Source organism: Tympanuchus pallidicinctus, unplaced genomic scaffold (genome assembly GCF_026119805.1).
Source record: "Tympanuchus pallidicinctus isolate F22 unplaced genomic scaffold, pur_lepc_1.0 scaffold17, whole genome shotgun sequence".
Classification (NCBI taxonomy): domain Eukaryota; kingdom Metazoa; phylum Chordata; class Aves; order Galliformes; family Phasianidae; genus Tympanuchus; species Tympanuchus pallidicinctus.
This window is the reverse complement of record NW_026294690.1, coordinates 16,001,407-16,025,262: the sequence shown is the minus strand read 5'-3', so window position 1 is coordinate 16,025,262 and position 23,856 is coordinate 16,001,407. Positions and strand designations below refer to the sequence as shown.

The window sequence follows — 23,856 nt, the reverse complement described above, 5'->3', positions numbered from 1 at the left end:
CAGCTATTTATGTTCATTCATATAGGAGGAGGAAACAGCAGGAAAAGGTCAGCTGCAGGAATTTGGATTGGTGCAGTTGTGCAATGGAAGATGAAATATGGAAGACCTTTTCTCATAGGCAATTATCACCATGATGTGAACAAGCATTTAGCAGCTTCCTGACTGAACAAGGGATGGGTATGGGTGATGAGAGGTAAGTCCCTTGACACAATGCTTGTTAAACATAGAGCAGTTGCAGCTTAAAATACCATCTCAGACAGGGTAGCAAAACGAGCTGGAAGTGTCCCAGCTCCAACTGCTGCCCTTGGAGAGACCAAGTGCAAAGGATACTTTGATGGAAGCTGTCATGAAGACTGAAATGGGAAAATGGAAAAGATTTCACAGTGGCTTTGAACATCCCCTAGAGCAGTCCCTGGAGAGCCCATTGAGAACCCTTGCCTTCCTGCTCATCACAGCACTCAGCAATGCCAAAACAAGGAATCGCTGGTTACAGCACTGGCTGGGATTTAGGGTAAACTGAAGGAAATATTTCTTCATCTATAGTGTAGTCACTCCTTGTTGCTGCAGGAAGTTGAGCAACTGGGTTTAGAAAGAGCTGGTTTTAGAAAGAGATGGAGCACTACCTGCACACTGTGCTCCATGCATCTGTGAGTATGAATGCAGCCAGTGGTTCATGCAACTGCATGCTGGGGGCCTCGATCTGATGTCCCGATGCTTCTCAGAAAAAGGACTCAAATCTCCAGCTGTGCAAGATGAGCCTGGCTGGGCTGTGGTCTTCTCAGTAAATAAGAATATCTGTTCCTCATTTATCTGCTGCACAGGCTGGCTGCAGGAAGAGTAGCATTAGGAAATGAGGCTCCGCAGGGACCGCACAGTGGTGTGAAGTTAGGAAAACGTGATGGGCTGTTCCTTTCCACTGCTCACGAACATCATGGCACCAAGATATATTGGTCACCAAGGAGTTCCCGAATTAGATGGGCCATGATTTGAGTTAATAGCAATATGAAAGAGGCAACACTTGCAAAACACAAATGGCAGCACTCCACTGGCAGCAGCCCACTGGTTGCTCACACCGTACGTGCAGAAGCTCCTGTGGGCCTTCTTCAGACTCAGCAGAATTTGGAGGAGGCTTTACTCAAAGAACACGAGCATCTTGACTATTGGGGCTTCTTTATGTCTTCTTGAACCCTATTTTCAATGCAGTGTGCTGAAAAGGGATTTGCTACACAGCACTTGAAAATGCAGCCTGTAGAGCAGGAGTGTGGCTGCTTACTGGCAAGCACCCAGCCCCTCTCCCAGGGCAAAAGGCCACTCACCCTGGTGATGCTACTGCATGTGTGAGAACGTGCTTTTGCAAGTGTAGTGGCTGGACTGGTTTCCACCAGGATTTAATCTGCTGCTATCATCCCAGCACAGGGTTAAAATAGAGCTGTAGCGTGTGAGTATACTGTCAGGTCAACAAGAAAGTACATGATGCTCTCATTCACTGATGGTCTCACTCAGCTGAGACCCACTCACCCACGGCCACATTGCCTCAGGCAGAGATGCTTCTGTGGAACCTTTGGGGATAGGAGATGATGGCTTTTGGTGAGCGGATAGGCGTGGAAAACATCATGGCCTTGTCCCTCTGGGCTTTACCTCCATATGTGGTCCATCTCCCCAAATAGAGAGTTGCTGAAGGGATGAAGCACATCTTCCCAGCATGGCGCTCACCACTGCTGCAGGGAGCCAGCCCCAGCCTGCATTGCTGGGGTTTTGCTCTCGTTTGATCTTTACCATAAAAGCAACCCACGTGAATTCCTGCAACAACGAGCTGCCCTTTGCACTAGTGGCTGTGGAAATGGGAGCTGGCAGGAGATCAGAGCGAGGAGGGTAAGCGGGGTCATTTGTCCTTTGTGGCATCTCACCCGCAGGTGACGCAGGAGGTCGCACTCGCTCCTTGCAAGCTGGGTGGGAGCTGCACCCACAGCCTTCCACTGCCACCTCCCTGCCAAGCCCAGTGTCTCTGGGAGAGATGAGAAGATGATAACCTCCTGGAGATGAGAAGGACACCACGACTTTCCCTCTGAGTAACCCCAGTACACTGAGATCCAAGGTCCATGTCAGTGTTTTATTTTCTGTATCCTAACAATAACAGGAAAAAAAAAAAAGAAAAGCCCACAATAAAGCCCCAAAACTACCAAGCCGGGGTTTTAGTCCTTTTCCCATCCAAAGCTGTTCTTTAATGTGGGCCTGGGAAGGCAGACATTTGTTAGTTGTCACCCCAGCCATGGCTGGAGTGATTCAGGAGCATGCAATTTGCTCAGTACTCTGGGGTCCTTGGAGATGCGTGTCACCAGAGAGACGTCAGAATCCTCAAAGTTCACATTTAGAACAAGGAGTGTAGTTTCCACACTGGGGATGGCTCTGGTGAGGTGAAGCAGTTTGCAGCTGTCCCTGCAGGGCTTTCAGTGCGTGCTTTTTGCTAATGTGCCTTCTCGCTGGGATTTTCACCTTTCTGAGCAATCTCACTTATGGATGAAAAGAAGAGAAAGGGATTCAGCAGTACTGCAGCTCTGGCGCTGAGTGGAAGCCCTGCCTTTAAGCAGTGGTGGCAGGGAGAGAAAATGAGGAAAAAAAGGACAGAAGTGAGAAAGGTGGAAAAGATAGTGCAAGAAAAAAATCTTGTGATGGAGCTGAAGGCACAGGTCGGGAAGCAGATGAGATCTGCAGCTGTGTCCTCTGGCCTCGAGCTGCTAATAAATGACCCATCCCTGGTGGAAGCAGAGCTGAACAGAGCATCCCAAGGCTGGCAGTGGCATGGCAGGAGCATCTCCATCCCCTTCCCACCAGCCCATTGCTTGGCTGCAATGAGTTGGGGCTGGCAGGAGGCCGTGCTGGTGTGTGCTCAGAAGAGAGAAGCTTCTTCCCCAAAGCAATCAGTGGGAAGAATAAAGATTGAAAGCATATTTCCCCAAAGTCCAGTGACCTTCCCGAAAGCAACACTATGTCTTCTTGGCAAAAGGTCTGCATTATTTAAAAAGACATACATGAAAGTTGCAGAGGGGCAGTGAGTCCCTGTCTGTCACATAAATCCCATTGATTCACTTGCAGTTGTGCTGCCCTGGAATGTGGAAATGATGGGCACGAATGTAGAAGAGTAAATACAACAAGGGTATAAGTCAAAGGAGTTGTTTCTCATGAGAAACAAGGAATCAGTAGTTTTGTTTGTGTGACTGCAGATTTTATTCTTATTTTTGTTCTACTGATGCCACAGTTTCATGAGTAGACACTGTAATCTTCAACTCTGAGCTGATGGGAGGATGTATACTTTGCAGTGCAAGTGATTCATGTGCTTACATGATCCAGCACAGTGTAAGGGAGCAAGAATCCCTAATCTAGAACATTAGCACTTATCTGTTAAATGCTCTTTTTTAACAAGCTGCAGAACCATCATCCTTCTTCTTACATAAGGTTCTTCGCAGACTACTATGACAACGGCCCTGAAAAACGGCATAATGAGACACAAAGAGTGCGAGGAACACGCTGCTAGAACAGCAGCTCATCACTGCTATTCTTATCTGACCTCAGAAAGGAAAACACTTCTGGATGCTTTTTGGTCGCTAATGATGTTTTCAGCTCTCACTTTATTCCTGTGCACAAAGGGCTGCTTCTGTTGTTGAGCTCGTGGCTCACTGGGTCTGTGAAGCTCGCAGGGCAGAGCTGGGTGGCTGTTCCTCCTGATGAGGAGGCTCCTGCAGTAACACCAGAGACCTGGTGGAGTTTGTGGGTGTGCTGGGGAAGGCTGGGGGTGGGATGGGCTGAGGGTTGTGATGATGGCAAAGCCTGGCTGAGGTGTTGTGGAACTTGTTCCCAGCTTGTATTTCTTTGCAGAAGGTGGAAACCTGTGGTGCTACAGGGTGTGATATCACCTGCTGCTCCAAGTAGGTTAAACTCAACTGGAAATAAGGTTTTCAGGGTCAGAGCAGTTTACTGTTGGAGGTGGTGAAATCTTCACTGTTTTCAGTCCAGGTTTGATTTCTCTTGAGGTATGCTCTTGTTCAACAAAAGGTTCATTCTGCCTATTTAGCATTCACTAATGGAACTTAGACCAAACCGCCCTCTTCTAACCCTAAAACCTGCAAATCTCTTAAGACTTGTCATTTAACCAGTTGGTTTAACTGGTGCTGGAGGCGAGTCCGTGGTGTGGTAACCACAGAACAGACGGCCGTGGCTCTGGCCAGCAGGCAGCGAGCTGTCCCCTCCTGGTGGCCAAGGCCCATGGTGGGGCAGATCCATGCTAATCCCACACTGCTGCCTGCCGGCAGCGCATGCTGCACCCCTACTGCAGCAGATACAGTGTGCAGCTGAGGCAATCTTTAGGAAAAAGCAGAACTTGCAGCCCTGGGGAAGGCTGGTCATGGTCCTGCACCTGTCCATGGAAGCACTTGATACAGGTGATGCTATTCTTCCCATTCTGGAGTCAGCAAACTTGCACTGAATTCCACCCATTGCTTGACACGTAGTGTGAAAGATCGAACAAATTACATGCTGTTGTTATTAGGAGAGCTTTTAGGACAAGAAGTTAATTCTCCTGTCTCACATTATCTGCTTTTTCTCAGTTCTTTTATGAGAAAATTTTCTTTTTAGATGGCTGATTTATTCCCATTCTTAGTTTTTTCAGGAACCTGTAAACTCTGTAGTGCATTATCACTTGAATAGGCCAAATAATTATCTGAATGCCTACCACAGACAGTTGGCTTTCAGTGAAATTGAGGCTTCAAGGAGAATTAGATAGAGCTACTAACCACACTGGGAGCTAAAAATATGCATCTTCAAGAGCTGAGGTCTTTTACGTGATCATCAATTCACTGTGTCAAATCTAACATCGCGTGGGTATTTCAGAACGGTATTTCCTAATTCTGATGTTTGAGTTTTTACAATAGGAGACATTCAGCAAATTTAGGAAGGTGGTCTGAAAATTCGGCTTTTGGGGTTCCTTCTTTTGAAACTTAATCCTCCTTGAGCAGCCAAAGGTGCAGCTCCACAGAAGCCCTAAGGCATAACAGCACTGAAATATGGAGACTCACCTCCCAAGCTTTGACTTTTTTTAGAACATCAGCCATTTAATTGGACCCCTCAAAAAATTGGTATTTTTCATACCAATTTTGCAGTCACCTACAGGCCATGTAGATGTGTAAGATCTTTTCTAACAGCAGACAAGCTCTAGCACATGTTGGTTGTGAGAAGAATGGCATCGTGATGGATGTTAAGTCCATTGCAGCCATCCAGGCTACAGCAGTGACCTCCTGGGCTGGCAGCCTCTCACACATCACACCTGTGGTGCAAACAGCATTACAAGCAATGATGTCCATGATGTAGAGCTCCATGGCGTTATTTCCTCCTTTTTAATTCATCTTTAGTTCTGCTGTGGTTTTGAAGCTGAGAATGATAATTTGTACTTTTTTTTTTTTAACTTCTGTGCACCTGGGCATTATGGAAATAATAATTCATGTTTTATATTTATTTATTTGTTGTTTGTTTCTAGGATACAAATAAGAATTAAAGCACACTGTGCCCTTCAGCTGGCTGGACTGGTGATGGCTCAAGCCAGCCACGTGGGCTCACAACAGCCACAAATCCAGCCTGGTTATTTTTAATACTTCTTGTGCGTCAAAATCGGCCTATCCCAATTTGCTTTTAAAGCATCCTTGGAGTGTGACTCCATTTACTCAGACCGTATTTGTCTTGAGTGCACTTTTACAAAATAGCCATGAGCACCAAAAAGGCCACGTCTGTAATGCAAACAGTGCCAGACAGCCCGACCCCCCCGGGGGTGCTGCCAACAAATCGATCCGACAGCTCCCGACCAGGATGGAGCGGAGCAGGGCTGCGCCCAGACAATAAGTGCGTTATATGCTCCCCTTCAGCTGCACTTAGCCTCACTTCAGCCAAAGAATGAGACTGTTTCAGGAATCGTGTAAATATGGGCTGTGCAAAGACTCAGCCTTCCTGTTTGGAAAAAGAGAATTTGAAAAATCTGAGAGAACAGGGAGCTACGTGTGGGAAGGGGTGAAGCAGTGGGGGTGGGAGGGAGGGATGGGCGAGGTGGGGACAGGGAGGCAGAAAGGGGATAGAGATGAATTAGAGGAAAGGTGAAAATAAGAATAGAGAGTTGAAAAATAAGGAAAAGAGAACAGACAAAAATACAGTGAGGGGCACTGAAGGGAGCTCTGCATGTGTTTCACTGCTTCTCTGAAAGTTTGCACATTCACTGCGCTTTGGTGTCTTCTCTCCAGAGGGGACAGAGGTTCTCAAAGGCAGCACCGTCAACCCTTCCACCTCAGCAGCCCACAGAGGTGATCAGCTATTGTGCTGGTGCTGGGGCTGCAAGAAGTGCCGAGGGTCCCCAACCCCACTCCTCTCATTTCTTCCTCTAAAGCTGGACTGGGGGGAACTGGAGAACCACAGAACCTGCAGGAACAAAAGCAGAGAGGACTCGGGCATTGGTGTGGGCAGATCTTCAGGCTGGCACCAGCCACTTTGGGCTGCCGCTAGCCTAGGATGTGCCCTAACCTGCTGCATGGTCTCCCACCTGCTGCAGGGTCCCTTTGGACCTGCTGTGTGATGCTCCCTACATCTCGCAGGACGCCCCCTAGGATGTCCCCTGGCTGCCGCGCGATGCTCCCTACTTGCAGTAGGATGCTCCCTGGGGTTGCCCTCGGTTACTGCGGGACATCTCCCCAGGACCCACTGAGCGATGCCTCCGGGGATGTCCCTCGGCAGTAGCGGGACACCCGGCTGCTCGCCCCCCCGACGTGCCCCGGGCTGTCCCCAGCCGACCGCTGGTGCCCCCCCGCCTCGCCCCGGCCCCGCGGAGGGGTGCGCACGGCGTCCCGCGGCGCTGCCAGGGCGGGGGTGACTCACGGCGCGGCACGGCAGCCCCCAGCTTTATAACGGTCGGGGCGGCACCGGGACGGCTCCACCGCGCCGCGCCCGCGGGGAGCGCAGGGGGCCGGGGGCAGGCAGCATGCGGAGCCTGCGCGGAGCTGCGCTGCTGCTGCTGCTGGCGTTGCTGCCCGCGGGGCGCGGAGCCGTCATCACCGGGGTGAGCGCCTTCGCAAGGCACCGGGACGGCATCGCCGGACGCGCCGACGGGAGGAGGGCTGTGCGGGGGTAAAGGGTGCCGGGCTGGGGGTCTCCGGGATAACCGATAGCGGGACGGCGGTCGCGGGCTGTGTGGGCGCCGGAGAGGCGTTGGGACTTGTGTGGGTAAGCGACAGAGAGACGTGCGGGGCTCTCTGGGGCTGGGGCTGAGCGGAACTGGGGGTCTCCCTGCGCTGAGCGACACCACGACTTAGGGGACTCTCCGGGGTGAGAGATGTCCGGGTGGCGGCGGGACCCGCGGGGCGCTGCGCCGAAGGATGCGCAGCACGAGGTCTGTGCCCGGGGCGCTGCTCCCGGCGGGGCGGGGGCTCCGGCCCTCCCGCTGCCCCCGGCGCTGCCCGACTCGGGGTCCGCGCGGCTCTTGCAGCCGTGTGCCCACCCGGCGGCACCGCTACTGCCATCATCTTTACTGCCATCACCGCTAAACGCTGCTTTTTTTTTTTTTTTTTTTTTTTTTTTTTTTTTTTTTTTTAAGTATGACCGTGCTGTTTTTCTTTCCTCACTGCGAGCGAATCCTCTGTTGTTGTTGTGTGTTTAGGCTTGAGATTTACTTTGCTTGTGATTTATTTTTTTTTTTTTTCCCAAAGACGTTATTCAACCCGAAGCGTTGCATCACTCCGAAGTAAAATGATTTTTCTCGTGTTTGCTTTGGGTCGGTGACCCAGCTCTGGCATTCTTTCGGCAGCTCACATGGCTGCTGGAATCACCAGGCACTGCGGGGCCGTGCGGGCTGCGGGTGTCCTCTGGACTCCAGAGCAGCTCCCGGGACGGAGCCGAGTGTCAGCAGGAAGGAATCTTTCCGTAGTTGAGAAACGAATGTTCCTTTTCAACAGAACTGTTTCGAGCAACGAAAGGACGGGTGTGCGTTAGCCTGTAGTTAAGGTTGTGGCTACACCTCTAAAGCATAATGAATAAATTAAATAATTGCGAAGCTCTGAATCATAGATTAAAGACACACAGTGTTAAAAAATCAAAAATGTTTATACTAAAAATGTTACTTTGGTAACTACTGCAGTGTGTTTCTGCTCAAGCTGCTCTGATGGGTTTTTGGCTTCCGAACGAAAAGGGAAATCTCAGGTGGAAGCTGACATACGTGTTCTCATCCACATCCTCTGAGACAAAGTGCTCTTCCTTTGCAATTTAAGACTCAAACAGAACCTTGTGGCAGCTCATGTGCTGATTTCCGCTGGCTCTGGAGCCAGCATTTCTTCATGGACTTTTTCTCAGGCTGCGTTTTCCACAAAGCTGTGTGAAAAGGGGCACTGAGGGGGGATGAGCTGTGCCCAGAGCACGGCAGGAAGGTCGGGGTGAACAGCAGCACTGGGGATGCATGCTTTAATAGCTCATCAAACATTTTGGAAGGGGGATCTTAAAAGCTCTGCCGGATGAATATATGTATGTGCATGAGAGTGAGTTCTAAACCATAGCACTGTTCAGCACTGCTTGCCTCTCCCCAAACTGTTCTGCACCCCTTACACTGCTCTGCTGCGGGCAAAGAGACTCCAAGACCATCAGTCCTGTGCCTAGGGTAAAATTATACCATCAGAGGGATTGTTTTATTTTATTTTGAGAGAGAGAGAAGAAAGAAAGCAAACATTACCTACCTGGAAGGCTGCATTGGTAGTTTTATGGCCACTCTATTCTTGTAAGTAAATACGCTGCGTGTTTGGGCTCGCTCACAGCACAGAGCTCTGCTTCCTTACATGCGTTGAGGAGAAGTGCTGGCCATTGGGTTACACACATACTGACAATAATTGCAACAGCTTTTCCCTAAATTACTCGCTGATCTGGCATTGCTGTTTGAAACAGTGCAACGTTTACTCAGCAGAGTGCAATCTGTTGGCATTTATCATGTAGATCCCAAGGTGAGACCCGTAGGCACTGACTCAATGACTGTCCTGCTGAGCAGCCTTCCTGGCTTTTAGGTGCATTTTTAGAAACTGCCTCTTGCTGTGCCTCTGGCCTCTCAGCCCCACTGCCAGACATGAGAGCAGCAAGGTGCCTGACCCTACTGTTGGGGCATCATCAGAACCTTTAACTGACAGAATTTCTCACTGCTTTGGCAATGAGTGCATATGACTGAGAGTCCAATGATCTTCTGGTCTACAAAAAGAAAGATGTGCAGTAACCTGTTCCAAGCCCTAATATATCGATTGCTCTTCATGGTTTCTGGTTTTTGAAATACACCCAGTAGCTTAATTTTAGTTTGTGCTATGTAGGCCACAAAACACATTGGATAAATGACTGATAATTTCAGTTTCCCCATGCAGGGTATGTGCTACCACATTTTCTTGGGCACCAGCACTCACACAAAGTGTTTTCAGTTATACAGTCGGGACATCTTTTAGTTACAAGTGTAACAGCCATACATTCCCTATTTAAACTTGTATTTTATCTACTTCCACTTGCAGTTTGCTAACAGAACTATCAAGCACTTGCATTTGAAAGGCACTCAACCATCAGACATTACCATAAGAAACTAGAAGGAATAAGTCTCTAGAAGTCTTTAAATTCATGGATGATTTCAATTCTTAGCTTCTCTTTAAGATGGGATTCCATTTGTCTGGTGCCCTGTGTCCTTGCATCTCCCTGAGCTCCCTTAGGCTCCGGCTATGGGTGGAAAGTATTTATGCAAACAGAATAAACAATTTCTCTTTCTGGAACCTCAGGCCTGCGACAGAGACCAGCAGTGTGGAGGAGGGATGTGCTGTGCTGTCAGCCTATGGATCCGCAGCCTGCGGATGTGCACACCGATGGGCAATGTAGGAGAGGAGTGCCATCCTCTGAGCCACCGGGTGAGTAGGGCTGAGGAGCAGGGCTGCAACTGCAAATGGTCATAGCCTCTGTGGTTATAGGCCCTGTGATGTGCAGAATGTAACAGCATCCTTATTCCTGGTGGGGATCCTGGCTGGGACCAGGTGGAACAGAGCTTTGTGTCCCCATCAGTAGTGACCCTAGTGACCCCATGGCCACCCCAACACCTTGGAGACTTCCAGGGGACCTACAGATGTCTGGCGATTGGCTCCCCACCTTCTGCTTTCCTTCTCAGCAACTAGATGGTGTCAGCTTCATGCTATTAGCAATCTGATGGCATCACAAGGGCAGGGTCTGCAACACGTCTGTAGGTGGCATCACTGCTATTCTGCACCTTGCATATAGACCCTACATCCCTCCCGTGTCTCTGTGTTACCATGCTGCTATCACCCATCCTAAACCCAGAGCTATGCATGTGGAGGGTTTAGAATACATCACTTAGGCTGCTGGAAGCTGCAATGAGTCAGTCCTGCCAGCAGCAGAGCTGGGATTGCAGGTTCTGTGTTGCGCAGGCAGCCGAGAGATGCCATTCCTGCAGGCTCTGCGGCCGGTGACCCAGGCTGTGCTGGGATAAGGTGCAGGGAAGTTGGAAGGGGTACTGGGCGGGGAGAGCCGGCCACTGTGGGTCGTTATGGTGCCACTTCCTGCGCAGGCTGCAGGGCGCTGTTCTCTGAGCGCTCCTTCCGCAGCTCCGCCGTGGCCGTGCCCTGCTGACACCCGCGTTCCTCCTTCCAGGTGCCCTTCCCAGGGCGGCGGATGCACCATACCTGCCCCTGCCTCCCCAGCCTGGCCTGCATGCGGGCATCACCCAGCAAGTTCAGGTGTTTGCCGGACTTCAGGAAAGAAGACGTCTTCTTTTAGCAGGAGCTGCTCGGTGTTCTGAGGAGGAGCCGCCCGTGTTCTGTTTGTTGTTGTGATGAGCAAGGTACTCGCTGGGACCCCTCTCCCATCCTTCCCTGCCTCACCAACATCACAGTGATGATGCCGTGCTGTGCTGTAGCGGCCAAGGTTTTCTGAAGGGCTTTCATTTTGGGGGGAGTGAAGTGGGATTTGCTGCGCAGTGCAGATTTCTGACATAAGGAGCACTGTTGCTGGACAGTCCTGTTGTCTGTGTGGCTCCAGCTTAACCCCAGAATGAAACCAGCCACAATAGTTATCACCTTTGGAAAACTTTGGCTGCATTTTTACTCTTTGGAATGCTTGAATCGAACTGAGATTTGAATAATTATACGGAGGGAAGCATATAACAGTTACCAAAAACCTACCCTTCTATTTCACTCCTTGGTTAATATAACTGTCTGTAAGTTAGGCACACCTCCATGTTAAACGTTTAACCAGTAGATGTAGATTTTACACTTTTAAAAAGTGGCTGACAGAACCAAAGCATTTCAATACTCAAAGCATTACAAGACTCTGTTATTTTAATACTCTGAGATTAGGAAAAGTCTTTGTTACTGGAGTTGGTGTAAAACTACCTGATCATCCCAAACTATGTATTAAGATGTAGTTTATATTAAAAAAGGAACCCTGACATTTATTGTAATGGGCTGCCTGACTTCTTGTATATGTACCGAATTTGCTGTGTAAAAATTCTGTATCAGAATAATGGCAGTATATTATTTGATTTATTTTAATATTATAACATTATTTTGTCATTGTGGTTTTCAGTTTTTATTCAGTGTACACTGTGATCGCATCCCTGTTATCACAACCAAGCTGTGCTCTGGGAGGTGGAGGATGGGGAATGTTGGAGGAGTTAATGTGAGAGGTTTGTCTTTGCACATGCCTCAAAGCCTTCAGCCTGTCAGACGTGCAGTTGGTGGGTTCTCTATGGAGTACCATGCAACTATGCAACTCCATGCTTACTTGTGGCCCTGGAGATGGAATTCTGATAGTTTGTGTGAGGTTCACACATTTCTGCTCTCAGACATGCAAACGTATGCTGCCTCTGGGAAAGGGAAGCTGCTCATCTTCCAACAATCAGAGCCTTTGCTGGTGGTGATGATGGGATGGAGCAACTAGCATGCTACACTAAAGCAAACACCTGTACTGCTGAGAGGACACATGTCCCAGTGCATTCACCAGACACCTGCCCCCACGGCCCTCTGGAAGCAGCAAGCAGCCACTGGAACTGCTGCTTTGGCATTAGAAAAATAGATTTGGAGAGACTGGAGGGATGGCATTGCACCTTTCTGGCTCAGAGCAGCCCAAGCCCAGGGCTCATGTCCTGATGCCAGCACTGATCTTTACCCACTAAGACCTTCTCAGGTTCTCTCTGGGCTTCCATTTTTAGGAAGGAACACAGAAGCAGCCCAGATGTGTGTGTGTCCCCACCTCTCACTCCATTCATCCCCACAGAGCACATGGTCAGAATGGATCACAGCAGCAGCTCTCAGTCCTGCTCCTGGCTGCCACTGCTGTGACCCTGCAGCAACTGCAGGCTGGTCTGCATCAGCTTCTGGCTGTAGTGCTCTCCTTCATCCTCTCTACCTGGGAGATCCGTGCTAATGCTGAGTGCAGTTTTATTAATATTGGAGAAATATTATTAATTATTAATACAAATATGTGCATTAATCTTTAATGTTATATTAATATTGATATTACAGGCATGTTACAGAATAACGATGCCATCACTTCAAGCTGGGAGAAGTTCCCTGTTTATCACCAGATTTCGGCTTAGCAAAAAGCCATTGTAAGAAAGGATGCTGCAAAACATAACGAGCTGCTGCCTTAATTTGATTTCTTGCTAATTAGGTAGGTGAGGCGAGGTGCTTTGCAGGGCAGGCAGCACCTGTGAGCCTGAGGGATGGGGAGCAGCACAAAGCCCAGCTGGAGTGTGGCCTTGTCTGCACTCTCCTGCATATAATCCCCCACTGGGAAATGCCCCTTTTGAAAGCCTTATGAAGTCTTTGGGTGTAGGTGGTGGTGTGTAACAAATTCTCTTAGCTGCTTGGTCAGTGGGGTTGAGATCTGAGCAGGTGTTTGCCCTAACCAAGGCCTGGGTTGTGCATGAGGAGCTGAAGTTAGTACAAGGCTGGGGGTCATCCAGGTGGGCTGGAGAGCTGGAAAAACAGCCTGTACTGTGTGGGGCTGCTATAAGGTATGTGAAATGGGGTATTTAGATTTTACTCATGCTACTATGAAGGTGGGTTGGAATCCTTGGGCTTGTTGTTGTTTTGTGGCTGCACCATGTGAGATCTCATCATGTGCCCAGCAAAGAGGCCCTTTGCTGATCTGCACAGTCAGCACAATGAGCCCTGATGCTGTGCAGCCCCAGTGAGCAGAGTGCAGCCCTGGGTCCTTGTGGACACCCTCCCACTCCAGCAGCACTCTGATTTGTTATTACTGCACAGATGGATATTCAAAAGAAACAGAAGGTGCTGAGAGTCCCTTGATTTAAACAAGATGTCTCAGGAATTTGATCTTGACAATGTGTAACATGTTTTCCAGAAGGAATTAGAAAATTGCAGGAGGAGAAAAGGCTGTGCAAATACAAGGGGATTTTGATAACAGCAAAATCAATGTGCCTCTCTCTATTAGATAGAAATGAAATGCCAAAACAGCGGGGGTACAGCTGTTACTGATCAATGCTGTGAGCACAGGAATGGAGATGAGCTTAATGCATGTCAGACGTAGAGAAAATCACCTACAATTTCCTAGAGGAAAGTGAGCAGAACCAAGCCCTGCTTACTTCTCTTGCACATGTGAGCATGCTTTGTTGTTCATCACGTGGCTATTTGTGGGCTCTTTCTCAGCACAAAAAGGAGATTTTCTTGTCTCCTTTTTTTGTTCCTACACACATGGATGAAGCCTTACCAGGAGGGTCCCTGAGCCCTCTTGGTACAATGGCAGAGCTTTTTGGCTGCTGTGTTGTCATCATTTCACCCTCCACTCTGGTTCCTCTGAACTCCCTGAAGTCTCAAACAGACCTTTACGCATTGCAACAGAGCTTTTGGTGACCTGGGGCTGGCTTACATCAGCACTTTTGCTCAGACAGAGATTGTGTAAGCATAGAGTAAGGAAATGTCGTCCTCTGAGTGTTTGGGATCTACAGGGACGAAGTGGGCACACCTCCATGCCCAGAGGTGATATCACACCATGGCTTCATGCTGCCTTGTCAGCTCCTTGACTTGGGTGCCCACGTTCCCCTTGGTCTGACTGTACGTTGTACGCTCAGCTGCTGTCCTCTGCACCCAGATGTCCTCTGACCAGCTGGATTTGGCTGGGCAATGCTGTGTATGGGGCCCATGGAGGGGGAGCAAGCAGGAGGGCCCCACTGATTCACCCAGCTACCGGGTTGCTCACTGCCTCCTTCAGCTCCCCTGTGACAGATGGGAGCAGATTGAGCGGTTTGATGGAGGGAGGTTGTATTTCACTAAATCATCCCTCTTTCTCTCACTGTCAGAAAGCACCCAGACTTCTGCTCCACTTCTAATTCTGCCTGTGTTTCCCCCTTCTGGATATTTTTTTAAATGGCAAAGCCCTTTGGGCTCTATCTCTGCTGAATTTTCTGAGAGCTGCACTGGTGTTTGTAAGGAGTGATAATAGGTATTGTCAGGCAGTGAAAGAAAGGAACGCATTGCTTTCAGACAGGGATGTGGTGCTGTGTACAAGTGCTCCTGGTTTTTGCCACCCCAGGCACTTAGGCAGAGCCCTGGGCATAGTGTGGCTGCTGGCTGTGGGTGGGCACATGGGCTGCCGCTGCTCACAGATGGAGTACCCTTCCTTCCCTGGGTGACTTGTTCCAATGATTAATCATCCTTCCACAAACATAGGATTGCATTTTTTAATGGCACACCAGTAAATAATGCTTTAGGAGGGGTGTCTCTTCCCTGGGTGATCGCCTGATTGCTGCCTACTCTATCAGCACTGATGAGTGCCTAAAATTAGCCAGGACTTCACAGTTCCCTGTGTCCTTGCAAGACTCGCTTTGAACTTGAAAGCCTCCTACACAAAGTGCTCTGCGGCATCAACCTGGTCATAGCAGAGGCGAAAAACACAGTGTTGAAGAAAGTGGCCTTCCAATAAATGCATCCACAGTCAGACCATGCGTGACTCATGAGATCAAAGGCACAGTGCAAGTGTTGAGGTCATTAAACATGAATAGAAATACAGAAATGCAACAGCTCGCATTAAAGGCTTAGCTTGACTTTAAAGCTGAGTGATGAAAGCTTCTATAGTCAGCAATTGTTTGCCTGTGATAAAGGTTTGCTCTGGCCTTCAGTGGTTCTGGGCTTTACGAAGGTGAGCCAGAATAATTAATCATTTTTTCAGATATAACACCAAGGCTTGGAGCAGCCAGTGACATGGCCAAGTGAAAATGGGCTCAGGGATGTTCAGCATCAGCTCTAGGGAAAGGCAGAGTGGTGCAAAAGGCCCACTGAAAATTCAGCCCTCAGTCACCAACTCTACAGTTAATGGGTGAGTGAACACCATGTGAGGCCCTGTCAATGACATAGCATCAATCGAGGGCACCAGCACAGGAAGGTGTTGGGGCAAGGCTTCTATCAGCCTCATCCCGGCATTCTATGCTAGCTTTAGGAGAACTCCTTCAGAGATGGTCTCTCTTTGATGGCTCTGCTGCTGTGGTTGCTGTGTATCTTATGATACTCCTGTGTGTACCAACACCCAGTATAGGAGATGCTTCCTGGTTCCTATTGCAGTGGCTGATTGTAGCCTTTGCAGTTCTTGAGCAACTATGAAAGAAGCTGTGCTAAAAATCGTAGGGGGGGCGATCATAGGAGAGATCTATTAGAAAACAGCCCCCTTGCTGTGTTTATTATCTCACTTTGGTTTGAGATATAGCTATGTTGTATGGTTTCTGGGATATTCTGATGTCACAGAATCCCTCCTCTGCAGCATAAGTTGATGAGTGCCTTGAGCCACCTGGCATCGTGTTCTGCCTGTAGGTGTGTATCGCTGCCCGAGCCACTGCTCTGCTGGGTGCTTTGCAGGCAACTCTGAGCAAATACCAGCACCGCAATGGGAAACGTAACTGTTTGTAACCATGTGGGCAGGTGGCAGAGATCCAGCCCAATGCTGAGCATCCTTTGCTTGGAAAGGAGGGACAGTGCCAGCTCTGAGCTGAGCTCGGTGTGTCCTGGGGCAGTCCTGCAGCATATGGCAGAGCAGCCTGCCGGAGGTGGAGCTGTATCACAGCCAGGTAGAGCCCCAGGGAAGAATTTCTGCTATAGGAATAAGCCAAATTCCTGCCCTTTTCCTCAAGGCAACTGACTTCACGCTGTTCTGGGAGGCAGTTTTGTCTTCCCTGGTGCAGACTTGGCGCTGTCAGAGCAAACAGCAAGAGCCCACGGGCTACATGTCCCCCGCTCACCTCCACCACCAAATGTGAGACCTTCACACATCAATGTAAAACGCAAGAGTTAAATATTTCGGCTCTTCCCAGCAAACTTTCCAAAGCTGAACAACAGAGGCACCCTGCAGTATTCACAGGCTCTGAGTGCTGTGAAGCAGAGATGCCCATAAGGCAGTACTTGCTGAGATTTCAGATCAGTGTCACTTTTCACGCTGCCCTGATATAGAAATTTGTGCTAAAACCTCCGCTGACACAGCATAGCAAGATTTCTGCTGGGAACGCTTGCAAGGAATGTGTTAAATATCTGGGGAGTGAGGGAAGATGCCAGCAGCAGTAAGATTTCCCAGTGCAGCACAGCTACCACAGCAACTGCAACTCTTTACCACAGCCATGCAACAGCAAGCGTGCTGTGAGCTCTGAGCCAGACAGTGGAGAGTCTCCAGGGGGGATGATGATGGCATTTCACGTGATGCCGACTCCTGTTGCCCAGAGAATATGAAACCATCACAAATGTCCTGTTATGGAAAGGGTTTGATCTGCACGTTGACTGAGCACAGGTAGGTGGGAGAGGTGAGTGCCCTGCTGCTGTGCAGCCCACTGAGCTCACCATAGATTTGCATTGAGGTTAGAGGGGATGGGAACGGGTTCAAAGCATCTGAGTTTTTGCACGTGAGCCCAGCACTTGCACAACGAGCTGCAATAGCTTCCCATGTGGCCGCAGGAGGTAATTATTGCACTCAGCTCCTGCTGAGCTCCATCCATTAGCACTTTGAGGCAGAGCAGAGCAGTGGTGTTCAATGGGCAGCCGAGGGCACAGAGCTCACAGCTGCTCCTCAGGGGTCCTACCAGCACCAGAGAAGACTTCCAGGCCTCAGCCCATTCTCCTTTGCTTTATTACTCCACTTCACAGCAGGTTTCATCCTCTGACTCCCCTTCTCTAAGCATAGCCAAAGCAGTTAATCCCTGTGACCCACTTTCCCCATATCCAGACTGAAGGACACTGTGAGAATGTGTTAATGTTGTGCCTTGGTGATGCTCAGCTTGGTTGTTTTTGTTTGTTTTTTGAAACTTCCTTATCTGTTCTCAGATTCCAGAAGGAATACTCATCACCTGGTGCTCCCCCAGCCCTTTCTGGCCTGCACATTTCCTTGGCATGCTCAGCCTCAGGCTAGACTTGTAGTGCTGGTCACTGAACACTGCTACATTTTCTGCCACCTATCTGTCCTTTTATACATAGTTTCACCCCCCTCTCCCCCTCTGGAATGAAGCTCTATTGTTCAACACCCATCTAAAGCCTGAATTAAAGCTACTGGAGTTCCTTCTCCCTTGTGCTGGTGAAGGGATGCCAGCAGCATCCTGGTATTAGAAGGACCTCAGGTACCAAATTAACTTTTAAAGGCACCAATTCTGTCCTAAGGGAAGTCCTGACAGGTCTCTGTGCAAACAAAAAGTATGGTAGAGATACCCATTCTACATCTCTCTGTATCTTTTTGCCATGGGTCTGGTTGCCACCAGTGGTGACAGCAAGGCGGCAGTTCCATCCAGCAGACAGCAAACAGACCAACCCCCCAAAGGGCAATTCATCACCCCCTGTATATCCAACCAACTACACAACCTGTGCTTAATTCTCCTGGAAGAGAAAAATGTGGTCCTTGCAGCTTTTAGGGCTGTTTTAAAATAACAGCTCTCCTATCTCCGGGGTTTAAATAGAATCATAAGCACACTACTTATAGCTGGGATGCCAAAATATCTGACACTTTTAATAGCTTAAGTGAGGAAACATGGGCTGTTTCTTAATTGGGCTGCATGAGAACACAGGACTTCAGTTGGAGATCACAGTTCTAGGCCCCAGAAAGATACTTTATCTGCACAAGAGATTTTTTAAACTTTAAGGAGATGATTCTGAACAATTTGGGATCCCGTAAAAAAGAGCTAAACAGTAAAGCGGGCACTCAAAGGACATTTGGAATGCAATTACTAGTAACAGCATCAGTGCGTTGCACGTTCCTCTTCATAACAGCTCTACCTGGATTACTCATCCAGGTTTACTAAGCCACTATCTGGCACTTGAGGATGAAAACATGAGCAGTGCTGATAGCCGGCTTCTGCCACCACCTGAAGTTCTGACAGGGTTCCTGCTGTACCCAGATGCACTTTCACTAACAGATCTGGAAGCAATAGTCCTGCTTTGTTCTACCCTGCCCAGGAGCACGGTCCTTAACAGCCACACTACAGCCGTTGCTCAGCTGATGGCTAACAGCCTCTGACTGCAGAGCTGCTTCCAGGTCAGGCATGATTTCTTTATGGAAAGGGAGCTTGTTGCTGTCATTGTGCGACAGGCAGCAGCGCGGCGCTGACTGATGTTTGCTAAATGCTGCACAACGCACCTGAAAGCAGCGCATCGGGCACAGCTTCCTCTGAGTCACATCAGGATCCTGCCATCGTGCTGCCAGCTGCAGCACTTCCAAAGAAGTTTTTCTAAATGAAACAAGTTAGGATGTGCTGTGCTGAGTAAGTTTAAGTTACCCATTAATAATGCAGTTTGAGACCAGTGTTACCCGAGCCATCACGTTAAGGAACTGCTTCTCCAACTCAAATCAGTGATCCTCACAGTCATCTGCTCTACCATTGCGCTACATAAACCTGTTGCCCATTATGAACTTAAGTCTCCTTAAAAATAGCATCAGTCATTTTTATTGGTAAAAACACCTAAATTGAGATCTAACAGCAAGTAAGGATTGTGCTTGTCTATAATGACCCCGGCTGTGAAATCTACTCAGACACAAGACATACAACCTTCCAGATACACAAGCTATTTGTCAGCAAAGCAGAATGCTGTCATTCTGAGACAATTACATACAGTCAAGGTTTTCAAGATTTTATTAAAGAAAACAGTCAAAATGTACAAGTGTTACCCAGGTTTGTAGATAACTTCCTATAAAGGCAGTAAAATATGAATTTCAATCTAGGTTTTTAAAAACTGCTATAGTTGATTAGTTTTAAAGTTGGTATTTTAAAATCACATTTCACAAATAGTTCCGAAATATTACCAAATAAATAGTGCAACGAGAAAATCGAAATTAGTTCTACACTGTTTGCATGTCAGGCAAAAGTTATAAGTAACTGCTTCAAATACTCAAACCATTTGAGAATGAATGAACCCACAGCTCCCACCAAAAACCGACTTCCACTAAAGCACACCAGGAACGTCCTCTTCTTGTTCTTCACTGAAATCAAATGATAAGAAAACAACACCTCTTGAGGTCATCAAAAATAACTTTAGTATAAAATTGTCTTGGCTTTTATCAAATATTACATGAGTAAAATTGTTAAGCCTTTATCAAAACAGACAGGAATAGGAAAAAAAAAAAAAAGAAAACGTCATGGCCTTAATCCGTATCTGTTGGAATCACGTCTAGAAACATTAGAAGCAAGACCAGAAACTTGGAGCCCTGTTTTGTTGTTAAAAACCACATAATCACAAAGAGAAACAGCTTCGTACAGCCTAAGGTTTGGGGGTGTTCTGCTCAAGTACCTGTTTCCATAAACAGCAACCTGTTATGTTCTGGAGAGCACACGCAGAGTATAGAAAAATAAATAAAACAGCTTCTTACAGCCTAAGGTTTAGGTGCCGGGTGGTGGCTCAGTACATCCCCCACGGGTCACACTTTCTTGAGATCATATGCAGAAACATGGAAAATGGTATCCATCTTTCTTTTTTGTAGGCTGAGGAAGCCCCCCTACATCCCAAAGCTCTTGAGATCGCACAGGATGGTGCCCTGGGTGCTCTGGATGCTTTGGCAGCATGGGAAGTGGGCTCGGAGGCAGACCCTGAGCTCCTTGTTGAAGATGAAGCAAAGGATGGGGTTGACCCCAGCCTGGGCAAATGTCATCCAGACAGAGGTGGTCAGGTACACCTGGGGGATGGAGCTGGCCTTAATGAAGACCCGCAGGTAGCAGGCCACAATGTAGGGGGACCAGAGGAGCAGGAAAAGCAAGGTGATCATGTAGAACATCTTGCAGAGCCTTTTCTCCATCTTAAACTCCTCCAGCACCAGCAGCCTCTTGATCTGGCTGTGGGTGGCCTGCCTGATGCCCACCAGGGTGGGCGGCGTGGGTCCCCTACCAAAGCCAGCCGTCCAGTTGGCCGCCGCCTGGCCCGTGGCCCCCGGCCCATGGAAGGTCCAGTTCTGGCTAATGGCTGGGACCAGCTGGGCCGGCTTCATTTTGCGGTGGCCGTGGATGAAGAAGAGCAGCTTGATGTAGACCAGGTGGGTGGCGGCGATGACGGCCGCCAGCATGAGCATGAAGCCCAGTGTGTCGTTGGCCTTGACGTAGCGGTGCTCAAAGATGCACTGCTCCTCCTCCCGGATGAACTTGTAGGTGCCCACATCGAAGACGGGAGGGAAGGCCATGGCCATGGAGAGAGTCCACACCATGCACACCACGGCCAGGCAGGTCCAGCCCGTCATGCGCTTGGCATAGAAGCGGTGGTGGGCGATGGCCATGTAGCGCGTGACCCCCACGCAGAAGAGCAGGAAGGCGGCGTGGAAGCAGAAGAGCACAGCCAGGAAGGCCAGCACCTTGCAGCTGAGCAGCCCGTGGGGCCAGGCGGCCCCGTTGCGCACCGACAGCATGACGAAGGGGAAGCAGGCCAGCGAGCGGAGCCCATCGGCCAAGCAGAGGTCCAGCAGCAGGTAGTATGGGGCACGGTGCAGGTGTCGGTCCTTGAGGATGAGCCAAGCGAAGAGCACGTTGCCTGCCAGGCTCACGCAGAGGATCAGCCCCAGTGTGGCCAGCTTCAGCCCGGAGGCGCTCAGCAGGCCGCCGGCGCTGGGCAGGTGCGGGCTGCTGCTGCTCCCCAGCTCGCTGCTGTTCGCCATCGGGTCCTTCCTCCTCCTCCTCCTCCGCCTCCTCCTCCTCCTCGCGGCAGGCCCGGGGGCTCAGCGCAGCGGTGGCGCTCCGGGGCCGCGGGCCCCGCCATCACCGCCGCCTTCCGCCGCCCAACCCGCGCCGCGCGGCACCCCCATCCCCGCCGCCGCCGCCGTTCTCCCCCCTCCGCCGCCGCCGCCGCCGCTCGGGCGAGGAGCGGCGCTGCCGCCGCACTCCCCGCGGGCCATGCGGCTCCGCGCCCCGCTAGGGCCGCGCCCCGCGCCGCCGCCGCCCCATGTAGGGGAGGGATGGAGTGATGGAGGGATGGAGGAAGGAAGGGGCTCCGGGGGCGAGGCGCGGAGCGGCGCGGATCCCCCTCCCCCCTTACCACCGCCGAGCTGCTCCGCCGCCGCGCGGGGCGAGGGGCCGGCCGAGCCTGCGCACAGCGGCGGCGGCTCTGCCCAGCTCCCGGCGAGGACAATGGGGTAAATCCCCCTCCCTCCTTTCTTCCTTCCTTCCTTCCCTCCCTCTCTCCGCAACTGCCTCCGCCCCCCGCGCAGCCCGGCCCCTGCGGAGCGCGGGACCGAGGAGAGCGCGCAGCGGCGCGGAGCGGTGCGGAGGTTTCGCTGCCGCAGCGCGACCCGGAGCGGAGCCCCCTGTCCCCGCCCCGCTGTCCGTCGCGGAGCCGAACCGCTGGCGGTGTGCGGGAGGGGAGGGCACGGCCGTGCGGTGCCGCTGCGCGGCGGCCTCGGAGAGGTGGGGGCGGAGGGGTGAAGTCATGGCTGGAGGTGCGTGCGCGGCACAGGTGGGTGCGCACCCACGGACGTGCCCGCTGAGAGCCGCAGCGTGCGGGTATCCGTGTGGCAGAGATGTACCTCGCCGTGCCGCGGTCAGCAGCGCGCTGCCGCTGGATACAGCCGTGCCGGAGCTCTCCCCGTGTGTGCGCGGAGGGAAGATGCCGCCTGTTGCTGCGGTTGTCCCCGCTGGGCAGGGAGTGCTTCAGAGGGTGCAGCTCTGCAGCGAGCTGATGGACACACGTCTCAGCGGGAACACAGTGCCGCCTCTCCGAGTCAGAGCCCTGATGTGTGGGGTCTGATGCAACTAAACAGGCAGAAAAGAAGGATATTTAGGGCAAGGCCCTGGGCATGCTGAAGATGCTAATGCAATTATTGTGCTGCTGCTGAATTTCCATCATGGCTCTCATGAAGGACGCATCCAAAATCCCTTTCAAAGGATTAAAAGCCATCAGTAAATTCGGTGTTATTCCAGAAACGATTGCAAATAAATTATCCGCATCAGCCCCAAATGCTGGTTCTGGTGGAGCAGCCTTCAAGCAGCGCTTTGTGAGCGGTGTCAGAAATCTGAGCTGGGGCTGCATGCAGACCTCAGACATCCGGAGCAGCTGTAGTGTTTGGACACCAGTGGAGTCTACAGCAGACTTCAGCCCAAAGGGTGGTTGAGGGCAATGTGTCCGTTGCCCTTGAGTCTGGTTTGGATCTGGTATTTACTGAGTGCAAAGAAATTCTAAAAGCACACACACACACACACACACAAAAAGGCAGATAATTGAGGCTGCTTTTTGCTTTCTACCAGCACATCTGAGCTGTTCGCAATAGTTAGGTTTCTCATTTGCACTGGAGTTGTGCTGTGACAGAGGATTGCCCACGGGTTACTCAGTGCTCTCTGCAGTCTCCCACACAGGCACTGCGGGCGGTGACAAGCTCTGGGTGTGTGGTGTCCTCTTGGCAGCTGGCACCGGGAGCAGCTTTCTGTGGGACATGGGGGGATCTCGTGCCTGGGGCACTGGGGCCACCACCAGCAGTGCCTGTGGGGGACCAAAGGGGACCTTACCTGCTATGGGAGCTCTGTGAGCAAGGCAGCAGCTCATCTTCTTCTCTCCTCTGTTCTTCCCTGCATGCACACCAGCGCAGCTGAGCTTTCTTGGGCACTGCTGTAATTCACGGCTGCTGTGCCAGGCTCGCAGCAAACTGCTAGGTCATCTTTCTTCCACCTGTAGCTTGGAGAGAGCTTAAGCCAGAAGGAAGCGCAGGGACAGTCACAGTGTCTTCACCACGTGTCCTTGGCACCACTGCAGCAGCAACCAAAGTGTTATCTCCTGGGTGATCCAAGGGAAGCAGGAAATGTCAGGATGTGCCTGAAGGTTAAAATCAGAGCTCCTGCCATAGCAGAGACACTGCTGGGAAGTGGAGTAGGTGGGAGCAGTCAGCCACAATGATTTTGCCATCACATGCAATTCAGGAAAGGACAAGTTTTCAGGTATAGTAATTGAGGAATGATAGAACCATTAAAGTTGGAGAAGATCTCTGTGATTCCTGAGTCCATCCCCAATCCATCCCCACTGACCATATCCCTGTGTCCCTCCGTGCCATATCTCCACAGTTCTCTAGCACCTCCAGGGATGGTGACCACACCACTTCCCTGGGCAACCTGTACCAATGCTTTATTGCTCTTTCTGAGAAGAAATTTCACTCAAAATCTAATCCAAACCTCCCCCGGTGCAATGTGAGGCTGTTCCCTCTTGTCTTATCGCTGTTACCTGGGAGCAGAGGTCGACCCCCACCTTGCTATGCCCTCCTTTCAGAGAGTTGTAGGGAGCTACAAGGTCTCAGTGATACTTGGTGACAATGGCAGAATGAAAAAAATGACACATTAAGGTAACGTTCAGATACTGGCTAACGTGAAAATAA

The 23,856-nt window shown here is 50.5% G+C and overlaps 2 protein-coding genes and 1 long non-coding RNA gene across 3 annotated transcripts in view; 2 read left to right on the top strand and 1 right to left on the bottom strand.

Annotated features, from left to right (window-relative positions):
• LOC128078584 (uncharacterized) overlaps nucleotides 1-2,614 on the top strand; it is a 58,138-nt gene extending 55,524 nt beyond the window's left edge. Inside the window, exon 5 of the long non-coding RNA XR_008205707.1 lies at nucleotides 26-2,614. This is a non-coding gene — a long non-coding RNA (uncharacterized LOC128078584). The remainder of the gene's footprint in view (nucleotides 1-25) is intronic.
• Nucleotides 2,615-7,000: 4,386 nt separating this feature from the next.
• On the top strand, nucleotides 7,001-11,503 carry PROK2 (prokineticin 2). Its single transcript, XM_052678624.1, has 3 exons — nucleotides 7,001-7,087; nucleotides 9,816-9,941; nucleotides 10,696-11,503. Exons 1-3 carry the CDS (start codon nucleotides 7,010-7,012, stop codon nucleotides 10,819-10,821), a joined length of 330 nt encoding a protein of 109 aa, XP_052534584.1. The 5' UTR covers nucleotides 7,001-7,009; the 3' UTR covers nucleotides 10,822-11,503.
• Nucleotides 11,504-19,138: 7,635 nt separating this feature from the next.
• On the bottom strand, nucleotides 19,139-21,290 carry GPR27 (G protein-coupled receptor 27). Its single transcript, XM_052678941.1, has one exon. It carries the CDS (start codon nucleotides 21,157-21,159, stop codon nucleotides 20,017-20,019), a length of 1,143 nt encoding a protein of 380 aa, XP_052534901.1. The 5' UTR covers nucleotides 21,160-21,290; the 3' UTR covers nucleotides 19,139-20,016.
• Nucleotides 21,291-23,856: the final 2,566 nt, after the last annotated feature.